General features: G+C 46.2%; 1 protein-coding gene across 5 annotated transcripts in view; it reads right to left on the reverse strand.

Moving 5' to 3' along the window:
- psd3l (pleckstrin and Sec7 domain containing 3, like) overlaps positions 1–18,942 on the reverse strand; it is a 300,802-nt gene that overhangs the window by 187,086 nt on the left and 94,774 nt on the right. For all 5 annotated transcript variants that reach the window (XM_078533932.1, XM_078533868.1, XM_078533723.1 and 2 more), the window contains one exon: positions 1,998–2,922. In XM_078533932.1, the coding sequence (XP_078390058.1) occupies positions 1,998–2,890 (893 nt within the window). In that variant the 5' untranslated portion in view covers positions 2,891–2,922. The remainder of the gene's footprint in view (positions 1–1,997; positions 2,923–18,942) is intronic.

The following is an 18,942-nucleotide window of genomic DNA, read 5'->3' on the forward strand; positions in this document are numbered from 1 at the left end:
ATTCGATGACCTGAAAATCCTGCCCTGTAATCCCTGACTGCGCACAGCACCAACTGCTTATACATATTTTGTACTTATATAAAAGATAAGGTACATAATATATATCAAGGGGAGGAGGTGCACAGTGAGCAGGAACTGGAGGAATGCGTGAATGGGGAGACCCAAGGTGCAGCCAAATGATGGTGAATTGAGGTGCTTTGGGAGATTAAATAACCAATAGTAAACTCACAAGAAATGGAATTGCTCCCCATTGTAATTGGATTCGATTATTTGGCCTCTTCTTTGACCTTCTGTACATGACAAATGACCAAAGACTTTTTTACGTGGATGCTCCCTGCTCAACGACACACTTCACTTGGAATAGCTAAATATAATCGATCACTAGAGGCACAGTGTCTCAAAACCAGCAACCCCGGGACCAAGGTTGTGTCGGATTTCAGACCTTGCCAGATTTCGGGTCAGGCGGGTTGGGTCAAGCCGGGTTGGGTGGGTTCAAGGGTCACTCAGAGCATGGAAACAGACCGACACGCAAGTGGCAAAGGAGTGGCAGGCGCCACTCCACACCAATGCAGCACCTAGCCAAATCGTCCAGCTAAGATTATATTTTAATATTTTACTCAATTAGAATTGATTCACGGCAAATGTTTTTGGACAGTCAGATTTGAAACATGGAACTGTAGTGACACTCAGGAAATTTCACTATGATGTCCCAGCTTCATACTTGAGCTCTTGACACCCAATAATAGAAAATGGATCAGAATTTGCTGTCGAAATAACGGTGAGGCTAATGGCCCTCACCACTAGTTATAGGTAAATGGTACAGCCAATTCAGGCGACGAGCTGATGTGCAGTAAATGTTATTGTCTAAAAGTTTCAGTCTGAGTTGCACGATTCCACTGTTAACTTCCTGAAGAGCATCTTGCTGTCTGCCTCTCCACTGACAGAAATTGAATGTCAGCAAGTTGCTGCAGTAGATTTGTGCAGTAGATACAAACTAAGCCTGCCAATCTCTCTGGCACTGAATATTGCCTTTAACAAGTGTGGAGTCTCATTCCTTTAGGTTTTGAATACTTTGGGAGGTTTTAAAAATGTCAGATTATAAATTTGAAATGATTTTTCTTACTTTCCCATTCAGACTCTTTTTTCTCTCTCGCTCGAATTGTTCCTTCCTGTTTATTTCTCTTTCTGCGCCTGATTTGACATTGAATTCACTCCCCTTTCCTTCACGCTCCTTCTCAGTCCTTCTTGTCATTACTTCCCAATCCTTCAATCTGTTTTTCACCAAGGGGTTAACCTGTTCGTTCCTTTCTTCCTCTCACTGTTACCAATTTGCACTTTCAGGAACATTGTGGGCAAAACATTTTGATCTAATGGGCACGGAGACAAATCGGACTGCGGATGCCCTGCTACGGCAAATACTACCCCAGGGACTGACCTTAGTGTTTCTCTTGGACCATCATTGGATTTTAAGGATGTGCCCCTTTCCTTGCAGTATTCAAAGTACAATGAATCCTTGGGTCAATATTACTCCCCGCTAGAAATAATTTATATGAGGGATTCATTCTATTATTAATCGCTACCTACACGGATGGTGGAGGTAGGGACGATTCATGATTTCAAAAGGAGGTTGGACGGACACTTGGGGGAAATAAAACTACGGGGACAGAATGAGGGAATGGGGTTGAGTGGATTGCTCTACAGAGAGCTGGCATGGTCTCAACGGGCCGAATGGCCTCCTTCCCTGCCATAATGAGTCTTACTCTGACCACAGTAGGAGTACATTATTGATTGACATTAAACATTCGAAATGGGGGGGAGGGGGTGGGGTTTGTGAACTGGCTGCTCAAACTAACGTTCCTAAAATCAGCAAAACTGAGACGGCTTTTACACCTTTCATTTCTATCACACGTGGTTAAACTCCTTTAATTCACTGCAGTCTGTCGTAACCATACATTGCAATCCAATAGCTTAGTAACCATAAATGGCAATAGAATTACTTTTCTGATTTCGTTCCCAGGGAGGTTCTGCTCATTACGCTCGCTTCACTTTCTCTCGCACTCACAAAGACATCGTCATCGTCATCACTCCTGGTCTCAGATTGAGCAGCACTTAAAGGCATCCTCTTCTCGCTATCCCTAGAAGCTTCACTGGACTCATCAGTGTTAAAATGGCCACCTCGCTCCTTATCCTTCTCGCTGGACGGGCCCAGCGTTGGACTCGCTTCCTCCCGCTCAGTGTCCTTTGCCAGCTGCTTGCCTCTGTCTTTTTCTGCCACTGCTCCTGTGTGCCTCTCTGCCATTTGAGAGCCAGCCTGGGTGTTCCCCTCCTCCAGCACGACAAGTCCAATGTCTTTGTGCGCCAGCGACGGACTCTGCAGCATTTCCTTGTCTCCGGCAGCAAGTTCCTGATGCGTCCTCTCGTCCGACGCTCCCCTCAGGAGCTCGTCCTCTCCCGGATTAGACGCCCCTTTGCCCCGATAAAGCAGCTCAGCTTGCTGGCCCTGTTCGACTGAGAACACGGGCGCTGTCATTACCCGCGTGGAGCTCACATGTACCCTCCCAAACTCCCGCACGCTGATTGGCTGTTCAGGCTGCTCGGGCTTGGCGTCTTCCTCAAAGTCACTTGAACTGCCCTCGTCTGTGTCACTCACTGTGCGTCCGTCGTCGGACTCTAGCACCAGGGACCCCACGCTGGTGGCAGGGGCAAAGCATTCTGGTTGGGATTCGGGCCTGGCCTTGTGCTGCTCGTACCCAAAACCCTCTGGCTTGGCGGCCTGGCCCTGCTCCCACCCCAAAGCTTTCACCTCAGGCAGCAGGTTGTCCCAGATCTCCTGCTGGGCCTTGTCAGCCTCCTGTCTGAGTACCTGCTCTGCGAGTGATCTGGGGTTCATGCACTGTTCTTCTCCAGGAGACTGGAAGCAACCTGCGGAGAAACAAAAAGGAAATGAAAGGAGGTCATTTTACACTTGGTGTCTGCCAAACAATTTTTATGTTACATCAAGTCTACAAGCACAGAAACTGGCCTCTCAGTCTAACCGTCTATGTCGCTGCTTAATCCCTACAAGAGCCTCCTGCCACCCCTACTTCTTCTCACTGGTCAACAAAATCCTTCTATTTCTTTCTCGCTCGTGGGTTCTAGCTTCCCTTAAAATGTACCTATGCTAATCTCCTCAGCTACTCTTTGTGGTAGCAAGTTCCACATTCTAAACACTCTCTGCATCAAGGAGTTTCTCCTGAATTCATTAGTGACTATCTTACATCTACGGCCTCTCATTGTGGACCTCCCTAAGAGTGGAAACCTTTTTTGAGGCCTACTCTATCAAACCTTTTCATAATGGTCGCTGCCTTCTATTTTCTACAGAAAAGAGCCCTAGCTTGTTGAACATTTCCCGTTATGTATACCCTCTCGGTTCAGGTACCGTTTTTGCTGTCCTGTATTTAGCGTTACTGTGCTGCTCAGTAATACATGACTTTCAGGAGAAGTTACAGAAATTGTTGTAACCAATGAGAGTAAATTCAATTGTTCAGGAAAACATACATTAGCTGACAGTAAGTTAACTCGATGGGTTTTACCAACGCCAATCTAAGCCTGAGAGTCAATCTGAATGGCTTGTACATCGGATTGTATTCCATTCTTGCACTGGAAACAAAGAAAATAATAATTTCTTCCTCAGTGTCTCAATGAGTGTCAGCTGTGGCTCAGTGGTGCCACGCTCAGCTCTGAAACAGAAGGTCCTCATTCAAGCCCCACTCCAGAGGCCGGAGAACATAATCAAAGCTAAGGAAGTACTGCACTGTCGGAGGTGCCATCTTTTGGACGAGACATTAAACCGAGGCCCCACCTAAAAGATCCACAGCACTTCTTTGAAGAGCAAAAATGTTTTCCCAGGTGCCTTGGCCAATATCTATCCACTAAACAGACTATCGAGTCATTATCTATCCACTAAACAGGCTATCGAGTCATTATCTATCCACTAAACAGGCTATCGAGTCATTATCTATCCACTAAACAGGCTATCAAGTCATTATCACATTGCAATTTGGGGGAGCTGCTGTGCGCAAATTAGCTGTTGCATTTCCTATATCACAGCAGTGACTGCACATCAAAAGCACTTCAATGGCTGTAAAGTGCTTGGGGGCCTTGAGTTTATTCAGTCAATAAGCCAAGCAGACCAGGAAAGCCTGGTTTCAATCCTGGCCTATGCTCAATTTGCCTTTCTCAGGAAATAGGGAGGGAGGGAGTGCTACGATTGATCTGGGTTTGAGAGAAATGAAGAAGCCATTCAGTGACCCATCGTTGTTGTACAGAGAAGGAAGGATCAGGACTTGGCGACACTATCACAAAGTACCAACGCTTAATGCCTCACATTACATGAATAATGGTGAGTCGGACAAAATACTGGAGTGTGTTAGTGTGCCCACCCCCCACTCACCCACCCACCCACTCACCACCTAGCAGAACAGAAGTTAGACAATCAGAAAGGGTAAAAAAGGAGGATATACCGATGGGGTGAGAGGAAGAAGCGCTCATGTGGAGCTCAAACACCAGCGTGAGGCTTGATGGGCCAAACGGCCTGTTTCTGTGTTGTAACCAAAGATTCAGTGCCTTTGGGGGAATAGCAAAATAAATTGATAGGGTTGCCTGGCAGGGCAGGCTGCATCTGAGAGAACCTGTATCGGTTGCTCATGGCTTCACCCTTATTACTTTCAGACATGTTTCTCCTCCAGACACGGGCTTTCCCACTGTGCATTTCCAGCACTTTCCAGATAAAATTAAAGGATGTTAGTGCTGAACAATGGAACATATTCAACCCAGGTCACGTGATTATACTGCATATCTAAAGACAAACTCCAAAATAACAGCTTAGATTGTACACTGTGACCATTTACTTCCTATTCCAATGACCTATTAACATAATATCTACCATATAATAAATGTATTCATTTTATGACTATTACAGAGTCAATTGTTCAATAAATTGGCATGATAAAACCTGAACTGATGTTACGATGCTCCATCACTGTCCAAAGATATTGAATAAGTGCTGAAGGAATAACAGCCTAGAAATTCAATACAGGTTTTACAGACACAGAACGGGAATATAAGCTCTGAGCGGGAAGTGCACTTAGGATGAGGGCATCATTAGCTAGACCAGCAATTGCCCTTGAGAAGGCAGTGGTGAGCTGCCTTCTTGAACCACTGCAGTCCACTTGCGGTAGGTGCACACTCCACGGTGCTGTCAGGGAGGGAATTCCAGGATTTTGACCCATTGACAGTGAAGGAATGGCGATACAGACCTGGATTTTGCCCTCGTCAGGCGGGCTTGGCGGGGGTGGGCGAGAGCAGTCGGGAAGCTGACCATTGCCCGCGATAGGGACCAGACTGCAATTTCACACTGGCAGGCCAATTAAGGCCCACCCACCCAGCGTGAAACGCGTGCTGCAGCTCTCAGCGCTGCCTGTGTGAGGGGGCAGGGGGTGAGGAGGGTGAGCGGGGAACTTGGCGCATGCGCGCTAGTGCGCACAGGGGAAAAGCTTCTTGAGGCAGAGAACTGCCTCAGGGAGCTGAAGATATAAAAATCAAAAATAAAGATTCTTAAAATGTTACAAACTGTGTCCCCGCGTGTGACTCACATGAACAGGGACATGTTATTAACGAAAAGTTAAAATTTTCACTTTATTTTTAATCGCTGTCGGAAACCTCATCCCGCTAGTGGATGAGATTTCCTTAAAAAATGCACAGGTCGCTTGGCCTTTTCGCCTGCCCGCCAAATGTAAGGTTGGACGGGCAGCGAAAACTTACATTTAATTGGTACAGGCCTGTTCATTGTTGGCAGGCACGCTGCCAACTCACACGCACGCCCACCGACCGAAATAGCGCACAAGTGCACGATGACATCGGGACACTCGCCCAAAGTCATTGCGCATCATTTTACGCTCTTTTGGGCTGGGCGCGCGCCTGCCCGATGAGGTAAAAATCCTGGCCATAGTTCCAAGTCAGGATGGCGTGTTGGGGGGGAACTTGCAGGTGGTGGTGTTCCCATGCATCAGCTGCCCTTGTCCTTCTAGATGGGAAATGTTGCGGGTTTGGAAGGTCCTGTCAAAGGAGCCTTGGTGAGTTGCTGCCGTTGTTTGTTTTATCCATTCATGGGATGTGGGTGTTGCTGGCTGGGCCAGCATTTATTGCCCATCTCCAATTGCCATTCAGAAGGCGGTGGTGAGCTGCCTTCTTGAACTGCTGAAGTCTATGTGGTGTAGGTACACCCATAGTGCTGTTAGGGAGGGAGTTCCAGGGTTTTGATCCAGTGGTGCATCGATGGTGGAGAGAGAGAGTTGTTGATGGGGTGCCAATCAAGCAGGCTGCCTTGTCCTGGATGGTGTCACGCTTCTTGAGTGTTATTGGAGCCATACTTATCCAGGGAATTAGAGCTTATTCCATCACATTCCTGACTTATGCCTTGTAGGTAGTGGCCAGGCTTTGGGGAGTCAGGAGGTGAGTTACTTTCTGCAGGGTTCCCAGCCTCTGACCTGCTCTTGTAGCCACAATATTTATATGTCTGGTCCAGTTCAGTTTCTGGTCAATGGCAACATCCAGGATGCTGATAGTGGGGGATTCAGTGATGGTAATGCCATTGAATGTCAAGGAGAAATGGTTAGATTCTCTCTTGTTGGAGATGGTCATCGCCTGACACTTATGTGGCACTAATGTCACTTGCCACTGATCAGCCCAAACCTGAATACTGTCCAGGTCTTGCTGCATATGGACATGGACTGTTTCAGTATCTGAGGAGTTGCAAATTGTGCTGAACATTGTGCAATCACCAGCGAACATCCCTGCTCTGACCTATGATGGAGTGAAGGTAATTGATGAAGCAGCTGAAGATTGTTGGGCCTAGGACACTACCCTGAGGGACTTCTGTAATGATGTCCCAGGACTGAGATGATTGGCCTCTAACAACCAAAGGTAGTAGATGCATGGGAACAACACCACCTACAGGTTCCCCTCCAATTCTCACTTGGAACAATATCGCCATTACATCACTGTCGCTGGTTCAAAATCCAGGAACTCCCTCCCTAACAGCACAGTGGGTGTTCCTAAGCCCTAATGGAGTGCAGCAGTTCAAGAAGGTGGCTAACCACCACCTTCTCAAGGGCAATTTGGGGTGGGGAAATAAAAATGCTGGTCTAGCCAGCGACGCCCACGTCCCATGAAAGAATTTTTCAAAAACCACTACCATCTCTTCCTTTGTACTAGATACAACTCCAACCAGTGGAGAGTTTTCCTCCTGGTACCAATGACTTCAATTTTGCCAGGGCTCCTTGATGCTCAGTCAAATGCTGCCTTGATGTCAAGGACAGTCTCCCTTACCTCCCCTCTTGAGTTCAGCTCTTTTATCTATGTTTGGACCAAGGGGTAATGAGGTCAGCAGCCTGCTATATTTGTATAGGTATTGAAAGAAGCATGTCAGGCCTGTGCCTGAAATATTTGTTAGTTAGGCACTTTATATGTGCAAATGGGGTGTGGGGCTAATGCTACTTTGCATATTCATATAGGTGGCCTAGTACCAGTTTGCGGCCTCCCCAGGCGAAACTTGTTTGCCTTGGACACAGCCAGCAAAGGGCCTGCTGCATTCAGGGAGACCAAGTCCGCATGCAGCCTAACCACCAGTCCTTAAATAAACTGCTACAAGACACTGCCAAAGAAAGTACTTATCTGGGTGTGGAGACGTCTGCTCTCCTCCACTCCCCCAGCATCGCAACCTCCCGACTGCCTCACTGCCAGTCATCACCATCGTGATCGCTTAACCGTTTCTTCCAAGGGGTAGCCGGGGGCCATTGGAAAACTCAGATCCTCTGTGCCGGTCTGATGTAAGCGAGGCCTGGGGCCCAATTCCGAGCGGGCTTTTGGCCTACTGTTTCTAGATAATGGAGGCTCAGTGGTTGAAGCACAGCCACCAAGGGTGTAGCAAAGGAAGGGACAGGGTCATGCACAAGAGGCAAGAGTCAAAGGAGTTGGCGGGGGTTCCAGCACTGGAGGAGGTTAGAGAGATAGAGAGGGGTAAGATCATGAAGGGATTTAAATACACATGGATGAGAATTTTAAATTGGAGATGTTGTGGAGGGGGTTGAGTGGGGGAATCAGCAGCAAGTTTAGTAATAGGTGGGCAAGACTTGGTACTGAATAGGATTCAGGCAGTGGAGTTTTTGACATGCTAAAAGCTTTCAGAGGTTGGAGGTTGGGAAGCTGACCAGAAGAGCATTGGAGGTGACAAAGGCATTGAAGGGGGTTTCAGCATTAAACAGCTGTCAGAACAGACGGAGATGGACACTGTTACAGAGGTGGCCATAGGTTGGAAATCAGGGGAAGAATTTTCCTGTTGGCGAGCAGGGGCGGGGCCCACTAACCAACGTATAAAATGACATGCGGTGATGTTGGGCGAGTGTCCCGACGTCACCACGCGCCATTTAGATTTTCAGTTTGGCGGGCGCACAGCTGACACGGCTGCACACCCGCCGAACTGTCAAAGGCCTATTAAGGCCATTAACAAAGTAATTAGAGCTGTTAGGAATGCTGCCTGTCCAACCTTAAGGTTGGCGGGGGGGCAGTGAGAAGAGCCCAGGCGGCCTTCACATTTTTCATTAAACATCATCCACGGGTGGGATGAGGTTTCATGAAGGGTTTATTAATTACGTAAAATTTTTTGAAAAAATTAATGAACATGTCCCAGCTCATGTGACAGTTTCACATGAGGGGACATGTCCTTCAAATTTCTTTTTTAACCTTTATTCCTTTTTTCAAAACTTAAACTAATCTCCCTGAGGCCCGCCCATGTAAAATGGTGGCGCGCACCCGATCGGGGGCGCTGATCGGATTCGCACTCGCTCCCACCCGTCCTCGCACAATCCCCCACCCCGATGGGAGGAAATTCCTGCCCCGGGGATAAATAGGACGCTGATTTACTAACAGCCTGGTTGGGCATGAGACAATGGTCAGGAAGGGGATGGAATCAGGGAGACAGCTTGCAACAGGGTAGAAGGACAATGATTTTGTTCTTCCCAATGTATAGCCAGAGGAAATTGTGGCTCATTCAAAGATTATGCAATAGACAATCTGAAGACATGATGGCAGCACAGGGTTTAACAGAAGCCGTGGCTGGTTCCTTGTCTGTAGATGTTCTTGCCGAGGGGCAAGAGGAAGAGGCCAAGGATAGAGCCTTGCAAAACCCCAGAGATAATGACGTGGGGTGAGAAGAGAAGCCAATTCTGGAGACAATCAGGCTCCAATCAGGAAGGTGATAATGTGACCAAGCAACACCAAGCTGGAGAATGGGGTAATTGTCCTGGAGGAAGATTTTATGGCAGCTGTGTCAAAGGCTGTAGAGGGTTCAAGGGTGACCAGAAGGGATAATGCGCCATGATCAGAGAGGATGTCATTTGGACATATTTTTAATCCTTTTTTGCAAGTTAAAGAAGAGCCATAAATAGCAATTTTTCATTCATATTGTGCCTTTCACAATCTCAGGATGTCCCAAATCCCTTTACAGCCCAATAAATAACAGGATAGAGTGCACAGCAAGGTGATCAAAAATCAGAATTTTAGGAATGTTGACTGAGGAGTAAATATTGGGTTGAACTCCTCTGCTCTTCTTTGAAATATCTTTTTTAGAAACATGACATCTGAAAGATGGCACCTCTAACAGTGCAGCACTCCCTCAGTACTGCGCTGGAATACTCAGCCTGGATTACAAGCACAAGTTTCTGGAGTGAGACTTGAACCTACAACCTACTGACTCGCAGGGGAGGCTGTTACACACCGAGCCACAGCTAACTCCTCCAGGACCACACGAGGAAGCTTGGGGCTTCTCCACTATCCAGGAAAAAGTCCTTCGCCCCTGGCTCCGATTACCCTCATGTTACACTCACCGGATGCTGGGATCACTACAGGGCTACGCTTCTGTTTCCCAGGCAGCTGCTTCCTCACCCACTTGAACCGCCATTAAAATTGTTGCAGTCTCCCTGCTAGCCCCTCCCCCCACCACTACCACCACCCCACTGGCCAACCCCCTGCCATATTCTCGCCTAGTGTGGAGAGAATAGAGTAAAAGCAGAAGGAACATTGCGGGCGAGGTGTCCTCAGCACTTCCAAACCCTCCAAGAACAGCCTGTCCTTCTCTTACCAACAAAGCGAGAAGTTAGCCCTGGACAGTAAAATGAGTGCGAATCAGCAAGCAGAGCTCGTGAACATACCTGGGTCACAGGTGGCTTGTGACTGGAGTACGGTGACCAGGATAGGTTGAGGTGGGGAGCAGAAGGCGGCTGCACTTTGCTTCTTCAGGTTTATGCCCATGAAACGGAGCAGGAATTGGCCTTGAGTGAGCAGATACGAACAGCCAAGAGCCACTGCAACTCCATCTCCAGCAAACAGCAAGCCCTCAGGGGCTGTAATGTGCCATCAGCAGTCAGGTGACAGTTAGGGAAAGAAGAGGCCTGGTCAAAGGTCGCAGAGTCTCTGATAACCTTATCTCCTTCAACATTCACAACCTTGCCCCAGTTACACAAAACTGAAACTTGGAGAGCTACTGGGCACCAACATTCCAATTTCCAGGGCAAACAGACACAGGCTGTGCCAAGCATTACCACTGCTTGGCAACCACAAAGTGATCAAAGAGAAATACCAATGCTTAACACCATCACAAACTCTCCCGCCTGCAACGAGCCCTCGTTGGGAATAACATGACTTTAAACAGTCATTTCCGTCAATCAGCGTTGATCAGTCTACTGCCAAATACAACGTCCGAAAGGCAATATTACTCTCAAAGTGGAATTCGATAATTCTTTAAAGGGGGAATGTTTGCAGCGTTACAGGGAGAGGGCAAGGGAACGGGACTAACTGGATAAATAGCTCTTTCAAAGAGTCAGCACAAGCAGAGCAGGCTGAACATTCTCTTTCTGCGCTGTCTCATTCTATGATTCTATAAGCAAACTGGGGTGTTTTAATACATTAAAGGTGCTATATAAATGCGAGCTGTGGTTGTGTTTTAATTGCTTTTACATATTTCAGTCCACTCTTCAGTAATCGGTCTTGTGAGCTATTCCAGCCCCTAATGCCATCGCTGCGGACTGAGGAGTGACCGCTTGCTTGATTGAGGCTGTGTGCCACCAGGCTCACGCCTAAGATCTGTTAACTGTCAATAGCGCTACGGGAGCACTCTCACCTGAGTCAGAATGGTGTTGATTCAAGTCTCACTCCAGAGACTTGAGCATGATACTGAGGGAGTGCTGCACTGTTGGACATGCCGCCTTTCAATTAAGGCCTTAAACTGAGCCCTGTCTGCCTGATCAGTTACATATAAAAGGTCCTGCGGCATTAATCAAAGAAGAGCAGGGAGTCCTGCCCAATATTTATCCCTCAAACTACACCACTAAAAAAAAATCTGTGTATCTAGTCATTGTCACATTGCTGTTTGTGGGAGCATGCTGTGCGCATATTGGCTACAGTATTTCCTGTATTACAACACTGATTACACTTCAAACACAATTAATTGACTGTAAAGGTGGTGGAACTCGCTATAGAAATACAAGTTCTTTCTTTCTGACAGAGGGAAGCTTGTGGACATTGACTTCCAGGTTCTAGACTGAGTCAAGGGCAAAAAGTGGAACAGAAGAGCATATGAGGAAACTTGGAATCTACCTGCACATTAGTTTCCACATTGAAAACAATAACTCCACCAAAAATGATCGGCAGGCACAGCAACATTGATCCACAGGAGAGCTCACTGAACCCCCAGCGATAATACAATTATGAATTTGGCCCAGTCACTCCCTCTCCTGGTCTTCTCACTTTGTTATACACTCGCGTAAGAGTTGCAAGGTTTCCAGGTTGTGCAATGCATAGCTAGCTGGAAGGCGCGCAAGGTCAGAGTGGAGTGCCAGAAGGGCCTCTGTTTGGTAGATACCCCCTCCCCTTCTCTTCTCCAGCCCCACCACCAGCTGCACTCGCAGGGCACACTTGTGAAATAAACCAACGTACCAAGTAGCTCTGATACGTATATTATCCAGCGCACTCCAAGTGACAAGAACACTTTGTAATTTTTTTTTTAAGTTCAGGTTTTCTTCACTTTGCTTTTTTTGTCCGACTGATTGAACACTTATCAGGACACTGCAGATTCTGGAACACTGAAATAAAAACAGAAAATGCTGTAAATACCCAGCAGGTTACAGCAGCATCTGTGGAGAGAAACAGAGTTAACGTTTCAGGCCTGTGACCTTTTAATCAGAAATGGGAAACTTTAAAGGTGTAATAGATTTGGAGCAAAGGGGTGGGTGGGACACCTCCCCAGTTCTGATGAAAGGTCACAGACATGAAACATTAACCCGGTTTCTCTCTCTACACAGATGCTGCCATTACCTGCCAAGTAGTTCCAGTATTTTCTGTTCTTATTCATGGCTGAACGCTTATTTTGCCCACTGTTTCTCTCTCTCTCTATTTAACGGCTCTGATCTTTTAGTTCATTCCTCTTATTTTCCTGTTGTCAGTTTCTGTAATTCCCCTTCCCGAAGGCCCTTGCTTCTTATGTTCTGATTTGTTTTTTAAAATTCCTCCCGACTCCTTTCTGAATGATCTTCTCCAATTTGCTCTCCCAGCTTCTCTCCCTTTGTCTCTCAAGCCTTCATTCCGGTCTCGTTGCGAACCTTCATTCCCCGCCTTCCCCAACCCTCCTACCACCAAGTTCCTCAGTCCCTTTCCTCCCTACATCTTAGTAAACCTTTCGCTATGTTCGTCAGTTCTCAAAATGTTTGTCATAGCCTGTTTCTCAAAACTACTGCTTCCTAAAATCATTTTTGTTTCCAGTAAAATGCCAACAGTAGCTCAGTAGGTCCTAGTCTGCACTGCCGATGTCATATAGCTGACGTAAAAAAAAAGTTAAAGGCAAAATAATTAAGTCCCATGCTGCTATTCATTGGTATGTCAGTTCTGCTGCATTGGAATACCTCATTAGGGATTTTTTTTAAAATTAAGATTGCTTACTTGATTTAAGTTAATCTTAAATCCACAACCACCAGTGAGAACAAGGAGGAAATCATTGCTGGTGTTGTTACAGCACTTTCTGCCTGATCTTTCTCTTTGAGCTTTAGCTGAAACTGATAACACGCCAGAAAATCTCTCACATTGGTGGTCCTTGGGCTACACAAGGTTTCATTCAGTTCTGCCAAAAACAGTTCAAAATTAGCAAATGGAAAATCAGATGCATTGAAATTCTTGTGCCTGCCCAGGCGTACAGGTGCATACTACACCTGTGTCCCAAATTCTGTCCTGTCTTCAGAAATATGGGAAGTAGCAGCTTGCTGTGACTGGGTCACACGGCATTTCCTATTACTTTCCAACAGCAGGTGGCACTGCTGTCCACTCCAAGTGGGCAACTTGTCAACGAACCCAGCTCATAACTGCCTCCATAAGGTTGTATTTTAAGCCATTAATTCAATCAATATAACCATTACTTTGGTATTAATTCATGGATTCCCTTTAATTCACAGCAATCATGGCCTACCCCTTAGTTATAGAGTTGATTTTCCAGGCAACCTTCCTTGGTGGAAACATTGAATTTTATTTACAAGACTGCAGCAGCAACTACATGTGCGCATCACACTCTATAACTAAAGAAGTACTCCCTCTCGACATTCCCCGCACTGCTAACTCATTGGTTTACACAAATCATGTGATCCTACTACACAGGGTTATTCTTAAGGCTACAATCCTACGTTTATCAAAACTATAATTACTACATTCCTCCCCCTTTAACTTTTCAGTACATTTTGTATTTTCAGGAATATTTATCCCCTGACATTACAATGTTTACACAGGTCATGGAATTACGAGCTCAGTCTTTCAGGTGGTTTCCTGATCCGTGTGGAATGTCGTAGCTCCATGACTTCAGATTCTTTTGCAAGAACCACATTCCTCAGGAACTGCATTAACATCAGGTAGCTCATTAGGCACAGGCAGTTCAGAGTCGTCCATTCCGACAGAGACATCGGGCATGTCTGTCCTTGGTTGAGCAACTTCAACAGGAACCACAGGTTCAGCAATGGTTATAGGTGGAACATCATTTTATTGGGGTACCTCCCTTCTTCTTAAATGATCCACATGCTTATGGGTGATCCGGCCCCCCACTTCCACATAGTATGACAATGGTCCGGTCACAGAGCTTACTTTACCCACTTCAGTCCCCCACCGAAATTCCTTACATATACTGCTTCTCCAACAGTAAATTGATGCTCACGACTTTGCAAATCATGAGTCGCTTTTTGGTTCCCTTGACTTTTCTCCACCTTCCCTTCCAAATTGGGAAGTATCAGGCTTGGTCTTGTTCAAAGATGGTGCCTCATCAGTAACTCTGCAGGTGTTGCACCTGTCGTAGCGTGGGGGGGTTGTTCTGTAGTGAAATAGGAATAAGCAAGTTTAGTTTCCAATGATTCACCTATTAACTTTTTCATTTCTGCCTTAAAAGTTTGTACTGCTCTTTCCGCCAGTCCGTTAGATGATGGATGGTATGGTGCAGGCTTCATGTGGTTGATACTATTCAGGCTGACAAATCTCTGAAATTCAGCGCTCGTAAACGCAGTACCATTATCTGAGATGTACTTCTTCTGGCAATCCACGGATAGCAAAGCTTTGGCGTAGTTTTTCTATAGTATCGCCTGACGTTGGCGGCTTAACCTCATAAACGTCTAACCACTTGGAATGAGCCTCTATAATCAGTAGAAACATGGTTCCAAGAAAAGGACCAACATAATCTATGTGCAATCTCACCCAGGGTCTACCAGGCTATTCCCATGGGTGTAACAGGGATGCTACCAGCAACTTTTGTAGCTGTTGGCAATGCACAGAGTGTTTTACCAGCTTCTCAATATCGCTGTCCATCCCTGGCCACCAAAAGTAACTTCACGCTATTGTCTTCATTCGTGAGATTCCCAGATGGGCACTGTGTAGCTCTACTAAGAGTGGTTTCCTTCCTTATGAAGGAACTACTACTTGTGTACCCCACAATAGAATACCATCTTGGCTGCTCATCTCATGTCTTCGGTTGAAAAATGGCTTCAATTCATCAGAGACCGCTTCCTGGGACCAACCATGTAACACCTGGTCTCTCACTTGAGACAGGACTGGATCACAATTCGTCCAGTTTCTATCTGCCTGGCACAGACTGGTGAGGAATCCAGGAAATTCATCACTAACACACGAGTTCTTGGGGAATTGGGACATGGTCATTGTTCTCTTGCAAAGGAAGGCGACTTAGGGCATCGGCATTGGCTATACGAATCCCCGCACAAAGGTGTATTCGTATGCTGCCAAAATTAAGGCCCATTTTTGAATTTGTGCAGAAGCTATGGGAGGTATTGCCTTTTCCTCACTAAATAGACCCAAAAGTGGTTTGTGGTCTGATACTATCATGAAATGTCACCCATGCACACATTGGTGAAATTTTTTTTTACAGCAAAAATAATCAACAGACCTTCCTTTTTGAGCTGAGAATATCCTTTTTCACTTGTGCTAAGTGTCCTGGATACATAGCCTATTGGCCTCTCTGTACCATTCTCCATCTTGTGAGATAGTACCACTCCCAATCCATAGGGGGAGCACATCTCAGGTTAGCACCAATTCCTTTGTTGGGTCATAGTGCGCACTAATAAATTTGAAGAGTGCAAGGGCTGTTTCACTTTCATGAAGGCTTCTTCTTGGAGTGGCTTCCAATCCCAAAGCGAGTTTTTCTTTAGCAATGAATGTAGAGAGGCGAGAACCGTTGATAAATTTGGTAGAAATCGGCCATAATAATTTACCATCCCTAAAAATGATTTAAGTTCAGAGACGTTCTTAGGTGTAGGTGCCTCTCTGATTGCTTTAACCTTCTCTTCCACGGGGTGTAACTCTTAGGCATCTACCCGGTGACCCAAACAAATGACTTCATTTGCCTGAAAAGTGCATTTTTCCTCTTCAGGCACACTCCTGCTTCTAAAAAATTGTTTCAGGGCTTCCTCTAGGTTAGCCAAGTTATCCTTTTCTGTGAATCCAGTTATTGGTACATCATCCAGGTAGACCACACCTTGAGGTAGTCCTTATAGTAAGCTCTCCATCGACCTCTGAAAAATAGCACAGGCCGAAGTAACACTGAAGGGCAGGTGTGTATATTGATAGAAACCTTTGTGGGTGTTTTTGGTCACAAATTCCAGTTCCAGTTGCTGATATGCGTAACTCATGACAAACTTTGTATACTTTGTCCCTCCTGCTAGTTTGGCATAGGAGGCCTTCAATCTTGGGAATAGGGTGACTGTCCAGTTTGGCTGCTTTATTGACCGTTAGTTTATAGTACCCACAGATCCGGATGGTCTGATCTGGTTTAAGGACAGGGGCTATGGGTAATGCCCACTCCGAGAATTGAACCGCTTTTATGACACCCAGCCTCTCTAGCCGGTTCAACTCAGTGTCAACCTTCTCTCTCAGGGCGGATGGCGCCAGTCTTGCTTTCAAGAAGCAGGGAGTTGCTTCTGGGTCTTTGTAAATCTTGGCCTGTAGGCCTCAGATTTTTCCCAGTTCATCCTTGAAGACGGTGTCATTTTTTTTTAAGCAGCTCTGGCAGTCCCCCTGCTCACAACTGGAAGATTTCAGACCAGTTTAATTTAATCTCTTTCAACCAATCACGACCTAGAAGGTTTGGTCCTTCACCTTCAACCACCATCACTGGTAGTTGTGCAGACTGGTGTCTATAATGAGCAGTTAGTCTGGTGATACCTTTTACCTGGATTCCTTCGCCTGTATACATTTTCAACTTGGCAGAAGCTTGTTCCAAATTTAATTGTTGAGCACCTTGATTTAAATATCTGAAAGTGTGTTCTCCTACTACAGTGGTAGAAGCACCAGTGTCTACTTCCATTTTTTAAGGGTTTACCATTCACTTGCAATGTGACAGTAATTGGCTCCGTCTTCCCAACTTTCATGTTGAATAAGGAAAAAATGTCAGAATTGGCTGTTTCTGGCTCTTCCACGCTATATACTTCATTGGACCGTTTGTTGCCTGTAAGCCTGTTTTAATCTTTGTTTTAATATGTGCCCACTTTTGTGACAAAAATAACACTCCACCTTTTCAAATTGCCAATTCTTAGGAGAATGATTGTTTCCATGTCAATAAAAATTAGCTCTTGAATTTGCTGCTAAGCTGTTTCCTCTAAATTTTCTGTTTCCCGCTTCGTGGCAGAGTCCTGGCTTTTTGTGCCACTTTCGGCTGACCGTTCCCATCCATCTGGGAAAGCGTCGCCATTTTGCACACCTTGAATCGTTTGTGAGTCCCTTACATTGCTATCCATCGCAAGCTCTATTTCTAACACTTTCTTAAAATCAAGATCCACTTCAGCCAGCAATCTTCGCTGAATAGCTTCTTCTTGCACACTACAGACCAAACCCTGAGCATATCATTCAGGGTTTCACTGAAATCACAATATTCCATTAGTTGTTTTAATTTCGCCACGTAGGTAGCAATGGTCTCCCCCGGGGCTCTATTCCGTGAATTGAACCTGAACCTCTGCATTATGACGGAGGGCTTGGGTTGGAAATGTCCCTTAACGAGATCTACTAATTCACTGAAGGTCTTCGAATCAGGGGCCCTGGTGCTGGCTAAGGAGCCTTGGTGAGTTCCTGCATTACATCTTGTAGATGGTACACACTGCTGCCACTGTTCATTGGTGGGGGAGGGAGTGAATGTTTGTGGATATGGTGCCAATCACGCGGGCTACTTTGCCCTGAATGGGTATCAAGCTTCTTGAGTGTTGTTGGAGCTGCACTCATCCAGGCAAGTGAAGAGTATTCCATCACATTCCTGACTTGTGCCTTGTAGATGGTGGACAGGCTTTGGGGAGGCAGGGGATGAGTTACTCGCCACAGGATTCCTAGCCTCTGACCTGCTCTTGTAGCCATAGTATTTATGTGGCTAGTCCAGTTCACTTTCTGGTCAACGATAACCTCCGGGATGTTGATAGTGGAAAATTCAGCGATGGTAATGCCATTGAATGTCAAAGGACGATGGTTGGATTCTCTCTTGTTGGAGATGGTCATTGCCTGGCACTTGTGTGGCACGAATGATACTTACCATTTGTCAGCCCAAGCCTGGATATTGTCCAGGTCTTGCTGCACTTGGACAGGGACTGCTTCAGTACCTGAGGAGTTGCGAATGGTGCTGAACATTGTGCAATCATCAGCAAACATCCCCACTTCTGACCTTATGATGGAAGGAAGGTCATTGATGAAGCAGCCGAAGACGATAACTTGTTTTTCCTGCAACAGGTCGCTAGCCTGAAGCCAGAGACCATAGCTTGAGGGGCACCACTCCACATCAAGCACGTCTGACCAGGAGTCTCTCCCACTCTTATGGCTGCCACTGGAGTGGTTTGGAAGGATTTGCAGGTTGATAATCAACCTGTTTGGCTGTGTATGAAGGCACCTTCAGTGGCCATCAAGTCTTGGAGTGGGACCTGAACACAGAGCTTCTGGCTCAGAGGTAGAGATGCTGCACCACAAGGCCTCCTACTTAAAAAAAACCCCTCATGGCACTATTTTGAAGAGGAGCAGAGAATTATCCCCAGTGTCCTGGCTAATACCTCAATCAACATCACAAAATCAAATGATCTGGTTATCTGCTCACTATCATATTGCTATTTATGGGATGGTCTTGTGACGCAGTAGGTAGTGTCTGTGCCCGAGTCAGGAACTCTGGGTTGAAATCCCACCCCAGGACTTGATGGCCAAGGGAGATACTTTCATAAGATAGCCAAACAGATATCAACTTGTAAATCCTTCCAACACATGCCAATGCCAATGGCAGGCTGTAAGAGTGGGAGAGATTCCTGGTCCACCATATGATGGAAAAGAAATCGGAGCCTCTACCACCACCCT

The sequence above is a fragment of the Cetorhinus maximus genome, chromosome 1 (genome assembly GCF_964194155.1).
Source record: "Cetorhinus maximus chromosome 1, sCetMax3.hap1.1, whole genome shotgun sequence".
NCBI lineage: Eukaryota > Metazoa > Chordata > Chondrichthyes > Lamniformes > Cetorhinidae > Cetorhinus > Cetorhinus maximus.